Source organism: Zea mays, chromosome 8 (assembly GCF_902167145.1).
Source record: "Zea mays cultivar B73 chromosome 8, Zm-B73-REFERENCE-NAM-5.0, whole genome shotgun sequence".
NCBI classification, from domain to species: Eukaryota; Viridiplantae; Streptophyta; class Magnoliopsida; order Poales; family Poaceae; genus Zea; species Zea mays.
The window spans coordinates 130,665,217-130,672,578 of NC_050103.1; the positions used below are offsets into that span (position 1 = coordinate 130,665,217).

At 45.6% G+C, this 7,362-nt stretch overlaps 1 protein-coding gene across 1 annotated transcript; it reads right to left on the reverse strand.

Moving 5' to 3' along the window:
* Window positions 1-1,059: 1,059 nt before the first annotated feature.
* On the reverse strand, window positions 1,060-6,527 carry LOC103635896 (transport inhibitor response 1-like protein Os05g0150500). The gene is made up of 3 exons (XM_008658274.4): window positions 5,822-6,527; window positions 2,693-3,185; window positions 1,060-2,238 (listed from the first exon to the last, which is right to left on the reverse strand). Exons 1-3 carry the CDS (start codon window positions 6,319-6,321, stop codon window positions 1,459-1,461), a joined length of 1,773 nt encoding a protein of 590 aa, XP_008656496.1. The 5' UTR covers window positions 6,322-6,527; the 3' UTR covers window positions 1,060-1,458.
* Window positions 6,528-7,362: the final 835 nt, after the last annotated feature.

Sequence of the window (7,362 nt, forward strand, 5' to 3'; positions counted from 1 at the left end):
TGAACAATGCCACACAAACATATGCAACTAATCACTCTAGCAGCTTATACACACCAATGATCAAAATGCACAAAGTTAAGCAACACTAGCACTACTCGTTATCTCTACTCGAGTAGAAAAGCTACCAAGCTAAACTAGAGAGATATCACTACTCAGCTACACAAACTAAAAGGCTACTTAGCTACATGACAAGAGTCTAACATCGCACATTAAGTCCCCAAGTTAAGGATGTGATAGTCCAACTACCCCATCTCCCCCGATTTGACTCTCGAAATCAGTCTAGGGCAGACTTACAACGTCTACATTCTTTTTTATCATTGAAATGTGCAGACTTACACCCTCGATTGGAGAAATGCGCATTGGTTTTTATGGATTTTTCCTATGAACCTAAGTTTTTTTTTATCTCTAACCTCTTTCAATCCTCTTATTCTCCTACATGTTTTTCATACACATGATTTCTGATCCCATTCAAATCAGCATTCATCATATGCTTGGCAAGTGCCTTAAAGCTTAAACCCAACTATGAAAGATCTGGATAGTGCAGTGCAATGCAAGCAGCGTGACGGCTCAGAGAGCACGCAGCACACTAGCCACAGCCAAGGACAGATGATAAATTCAAGACTAGGAAAACAAATTATATTCTGTCTAGTACTCAGCTGAGTAGAGCATATGGAATGGATGGATCCACATGCGATTAAATTCAACACCAACACAGGTTATGCCTTCCCTAATCCCTAGTGGTAGATTCAACTTCAGCTGGAGAACACCTCTTACAATTCAAGTGATTCGAAGTCAAAGTAGAAGGCCAGAACCAGAAGCAAACTATACCTTCAGATCATCCAGGGTCAAGGGGGCATAGACTTCCAGCAGTTCAGATGCCTAAGCCTTGATAAGGGTAGAGACTACAACCAGTGAAGTTACCGTTCTCCAAAACGAGGGAGGCGCTACATGAAGGCAGAGCCACGTACAAGCTTTTATATAGCATTCACAAATCACAGGCGGGAGCAACAGCAACCCATAATCAGTGGGGGGGGGGGGGGGGGGGGGGGGGGGGGAGGGGGTCAAAACTCAAAAAAGTAGAGGCTCCAAGTACAATTGTTCCAATAGTACAGTACATTGTGGCAGCATTGGAATGATCCCATATTTTTTTATACATGAAAAGAACTAGGCACGCTAAGAAAACAAACCCAAGTTTCCTCAAGACGCTATCTAGTAGTTCCTGTAACTCATCGAGTGTCCTCCCTACAGTTATTAACACCTGAAAGGGACCCTGAGTCTCTCACCCTAAACTCCCAGAAACAGTTGTACAGCTAAGCAGAGATTATGACAGGATTACCGAGGTCACCAGCCTTGCTACTTCAAGGAGACGATCCAGGTTATGCTAGTAAGGTGTTGAAGGTACATGATGTGATTGAAAATGGATGCTTCCATAGTACCTTTGTAGACCACAGCTGCCCCTTAGAGAATCTGGACACAAGCTGGTGTGTCGGACCTTGGACCTGAAATTGTCCGGTAGACATACAACGTCTCAACAGGGCTCTCATCTGTTAGAGAGTCCAAGGGGAATCCCCGTCGAGGATCATTCATGACCTCCACACTAAGACGGGGCATCTTGCGCGCAAGCTGCCGGCATGCGCCCAAGGTCATTGAGCACGTCGACATCCAAAGGGATCGCATTGTCTCCAGCTTGGCAGCGTTTGCCAGCAAGGGCTTGTCACCAAATGGGCAGTCCCTAATCTCTAGCTTCTTCAAGCTCTTGCAGCCCGATAGGATGTAATGGAGGCCCAAATCACTGTTCCCGGCGAAGGCAATCGAGAGCATCTCAAGACGGTCAGCATGTGCCCCGATGGATTTAAATACACTGTCCGTGAGAAGGCCTGAAACAGAAAGCCGCCTGAGGCCCTTGCATGATTCCACAATGGCACTAAAACCTGCATCAAGAGGCTGGTGTGTAATGTAATCTGGTGTGTGAGGCTCAATGATGCATAGGCGGAAGCAAGTGAAGTTGGGCCGGTTCTTCGCGATGGTAATAAGGGCCTCGTTGGTCATCCGTCTGCAAAAGTAGAGGACTGACTCCAGCATTGGGCAACTGGCAGATACATCAACAAGACCTCTTTCAGTCAAAGAGACCTGCTCAGCTGCTTCGAAAGGAGCAGAAGGGAAAACCCGCAACTCCTGCAGTTTGTTACAAGACGATGCCACAACAGCAAGACCATGGTCTTCAATCAAGTCCATCACCTGAAAAATGGAACAACGATGTTTAGAAAAGAAATTCTAGGATATATATGCTGATATAAAACAAACAGAAGCAATTCATTAGATAGCATTCTGTCAATGAACTGAGTCACTATAGAAAGCCTTCTATGTCATACTAATTATTGTGTTCTATCAAAACAAAGTTTATGTTTCACAAAAGGAGGAAAAGAAGGCACTAGTTCAAGTACTACATGCAATGGACCAAAATGCAATGTGAACCCAATCTAACCAAATGGAAGTGCTAATTGCACTAAAAGCATATGGACAGGACCTGACACTTACTAAAATAATCAAAACAACATTTATGCAGGTAATTTCACTTCCTTGGAAATTAAGTGTTCATACACCAATGATCCAATATGCAGAGAGTAGAACATTAAAGGCAACTTTCAAAACCTTGTTAGCTAAGCCAAAGATGTGGACAAGGGCTGCATACCCATAAGAGTTGCAAATTTTTGCATCTGCTAATGAATTTAATCAGTTCAGGGCCTCGTACAGTAGCATAGCTCAGATTTAGTGATGTGAGGCCTTCGCATACACAATAAAATGCTGGCAGGTATTCTGGAACGGCATCCCAAGCCCCAGAGAGCCTTCTTAAGCTTTTACAGCCAGCAAATGCTGCTTCAAGCTTCGAAAAGAGATCCGGATGGTAATCTGCAGAGAATCTTCCTGTTCCGAGTTCTACAATCTGAGGAGCCTTGCGAAGGAGGTTAGCAAGCTTGTCAAGAGGTATAGCATTGTTGAGCTTGAGAGTCTTGAGGTTGCTGCATCTGGTTACTAATTGTTCAAGTACAGTGATATTGACATCCCCCTCTAGGCATGAAAAATTTAGAGTTACCAAAGAAGTGAAAGATACTGGAAATAGACTGAGCCAATGAATAGAGCAATCCTCAATCTCATTCTCCTGAAGGTCAAGTTCTCTTAGATTTCTGCAGAGAGAGTATACCAAAATTAGGAGTTGGAAACAACAGATTAAAATAGCTGGACAGTCATATGTTGAAAGATCAATGAAAACTGGAACAAGGCATCCAATAGTCAATGCTGTCATCACTTTCAAATAAGCATGGAGATTCTTGAGGGGAAATCACTGAAAAACTAGAGGCATACTTAATTAATGCATGCAAATCCTGAAAATACAACTGATTAGCGAAACTTACAAGTTCCACACATCATTAAGTAAGTTTGCAAAGACTCCCCACATTGGTCTTAAGTTAAACAAAGGAAGCAACAGCACAACACATATAAACCTAGCTTTCACCGAGACAGCGAAACTAGCTAATATTCGATCACCTCAAAGTTATGAAGAAGGGCAACACGTGAAACATACTTTCTGTTAACGCATACAATCTTTTCAGCTCCAAAGCAAGAGAGAGAGAGAGAGAGAGAGAGAAAGCAACAGCTAATAATTGCAGATATCATATCCGTGTCATATTGCTTTCCTGGTGTATCATGCAGATGCCTGGGATAAGCTAGAAACAGTGACCGTGCTACTTCTACCTTTTTAGGTAAAATTAATGCAGAAATATTTAGTATCTTGTCAACAAAGAGCCATCCAGAAGCAGATGCGGCGAATTGAGGTGCTTTATGGAATAAACAGTATAAAGCAACATTCCTCAACTTATGCCTTTTCAAATGAAAATGCTTAGTTCACAGGCAGAGTAGCGCCCACTCCCACTGTTACAGGATTGATCAGAACTGCCTGAGAACAATCAGCGGATATAAACCAGAGGCGGCAAATAGCAAGGGTAAGGGTTCCACACAGTGTAATGTTTAAACAAAGAAAACAACGTTATAGTCACCACCATGTGGCATCATCATTAGTAAAATAAGCACCTAACCTAATTACTGCATGATTTTTAGGATGCACTCAAATATTTAAGTTTTAGTGGAAGTAGACAGTTTTTAGATGCCTCAAACATAACGTGATTAGGGTCTCCATAGTTTTGTACATAACCTGGACTGCCGTGTCACACCCATTAGACAAGTAAACGCCCAAATTACCAAACTACAATAGTTGATGTTAATGAATAGCTGCATCCAATCATAGTTACAATATCATTTCAATCCAAACGTCAAAGATACACAGCCCAATTTGTGTGTGTGTGTTGGGGGGGGGGGGGGGGGGGGGTAACACATGAGACAAAGATAAGGGTACAGACAACACAAAACTAGGTTTATATGTCACCATGCCATTAAAAAGCCAAGACAAGTATATCCGTACTCATTATGTTAATATGTGCTTGTACCAAAGCATATTTGGTCAAAACTCTATTTTGTGAATGCATAAGGCACCCGTGTATCAAAATCCAACCAAAGATCATTATCAGGTCATCTATATTGAAGTGTTCCTTGTCACCCAAAAACAATACAAATGTTACAGCTTTGGCATGGTAAGAATCAAACTAATAAAAAAATCAGTATCTTAGGTATCAGATTCTCAAAGTTCAGTTTTGTTTCTAAAAGGTAAGCCTTTAGCAAGATCCTAATTCTTTTTGGGGATACTGCAAGTTCCTCCAAAGTTTTTTATTAACAATCCGAAGTTTAATTTTCTTGTGTGCAGTTCAGAATCAATAATCACGCTAACAAAGCAAAGTGGAAGTGTTTTCCTTGCGAACATTGTTAATATGATCAAATACAGCTAAAGCAAGATAGCGGCTGGTAGAACTTAATGACAAAAGGGATTAGGCACGCTCAAACGCACAGATGGGAATCTAGATGACTAGATGTCAAAAGCATGCTATAAAAGACTTGATTCTTCGAATCAGATATAAGGTTATAACAGAACGGGAACTCGCTTGAATCTCAAACATAAATGAAATGCAAGACAGTTCCAAGTCAGATCTAGCATCTTATGAGGGGGGATACAATTGTTTAAGTAAAGTTGCGTCCAACTGGTTCTATAATCTTGAAACAGACCCTATCATTTTGGTGGAAAGGTAAAGGGATGCATCCATCATTGCCCGAGAAAACAGAAATGTTTATTCTGCCAAACCCACAGATCCGTGCACAACAGTAGAATCCGGAGTCAAAACTTGCCAGGAACAAAATAAAAGCTTACTGAGGAATCCAATCTAAGGTCAAACTTTTGATGGCGACATGAGCACCAAAATTGTATTGAAATCCCCTGCGAATCCTTTCAGATAGAGTACAAATCAATCTTTTGAGTAAGAATCTAAAACAGCACGCTAGTATTCACCTCAGGACAAACACAGCAGATCACACCAAATCTAAACTGGAGGCGACTACTGTTTACAAATACTACTCAACAAGCACACAAAAAAGACCAAATGCTGAGCTCAAAATCTCCCCCAAAGAAGTTCAAATCAGTTTCTCCTAAAAAGATATACTTCAGGTCACAACTACCCAAAATGACACCAAAATTTGTGGGGGTAAATGGAAAAGGTGAGGAGAGAAGGAACCAGAGGTGTTTTTTTATTTTGTCAAATACTCCTGTAAGAAACTCCCCGAAAGGTCAAATCAAATCTTTGCGGAAATGAAAGCAAGAACCACGCAGAGCAGCTTTGTAGTCTATAAGTCGAATCTGGGCCTGGATGCGCGGCCTCACCTGCAAGCAGCGGCAATGGCAGCGAGGCCGGCTGTACTGAAGCCCTCGCAGGAGACGAGGCGCAGCACCTGGAAGTTCCTGAAGGAGGCCGCGATCATCTCGAGGCAGTCGTCGGTGACGACCATGCGCTTAAAGCTAATCTCCTCGAGCAGCGGCCAGCCGGCGGCGGCGGCGGCGACCCAGGGCGCGGCGTCGGCGCCCCAGGCGGGCGGAACGAGGCCGAAGTCGGCGAAGTGGGGCTTGCCCTTGACCTCGACGGCGCGGACGGCGGGGAAGCGCTCGACGGCGTCGCGCGGGGACGCGGCGTAGCAGTTGGCGACGGCAAGGCGGCGGCGCGAGCGGCGCTCGAAGCGGAGCCAGGCGTGGCAGGCGCACGCGGCGGCGCCCCGGTCCGAGTCCGCGGGGAGGAAGGAGAAGGCGTGCTCCCAGACCTCGTCCGGGAGCGCGTGCCAGGGCGGCACCGCGGCGGCGGGGGCCGCGCGCGCGCCGCCGCGGCCCATGGGTGCGGCGGGCGCCGTCGGATCGGGCGGTCTACCCGGCGGCGGGGACGGGCGGCGGCGGTGGGGCTCGAGCGGGGGAGAGCATCTGGCTGCGGGAGCTTGGGTGGAATGGGGAGCTAGCTGCGTTTGGGCTCGGGGGTGGGGGGGGAGCCCCTCTGTCTCCTGCTCTCGTCTCTCTCTCCCCCAGGCTTCTTCTCTTTGCTACTTTAAAATACTGCTCTCTCTCTCTCTCTCTCCCTCCCCTTTCTTAAAATAAATCAATTTTTTAGATGGTTTTCGTTTTTTTCCTGCACACAATTTAGTTTCCAATTCCAAGGTCTACAGCCTATAGGGGAGAGGGAATGAACAGCGATGGGAGTGGTGGTAGCAGGAGTGGCTCTTGCTCATCAGTCTGGGCTCTGGGGGCCAACCCGTCCACGGGATTGTTTGCGCTGGTTACCACAGTAGACGACTCTCTCGTCGTGCTACTGAATCCAAAACCATGTTTATTCTCAAACGCAACCGGTCTGCGTGCGCGCGCGCAGAGGATCCTGGAGGGAGGGCGTGGTCCCACTCCCACGCAGAAGAGTGGGCAGTGGAGCCATCAGCCATGGCAGCATGTGCCTCCTCCTCTCTGCACTGCACCCTTTTACTGCCCCAGCCCCGGTGACAGCAAAATTTAACCCCCCCCCCAAAAGACATCGCCCGAGCAATTGTTTTTTATTTTTTTTACTTTGGGCCTTTTTGACCTGCTTGCGCCCCGTCGCCGTCCTATCTCAGATCCCCGATCTCGAGAAACCCTCGCCTTTTCACTGTTGAGACCGCACACATCTTTTTGCTAATCCTACCTCCGGCCGTACTTGTACTAGTGACCTACGCGCACGCACAATCTCCCCTCTCTCTCTCTCTCTGAACCCTGCAAATATCTTTCGCCTCTGTTTTTATAAAAACATGATGTTTTTTCTTGAAATTAGATTGGTTTAAGATGACTTCAAAATTTGGTTTAAATTTGGGACCGTGCGACCCTGGGAGTACATAGTATAAATTTGAATTGAAGGTGCC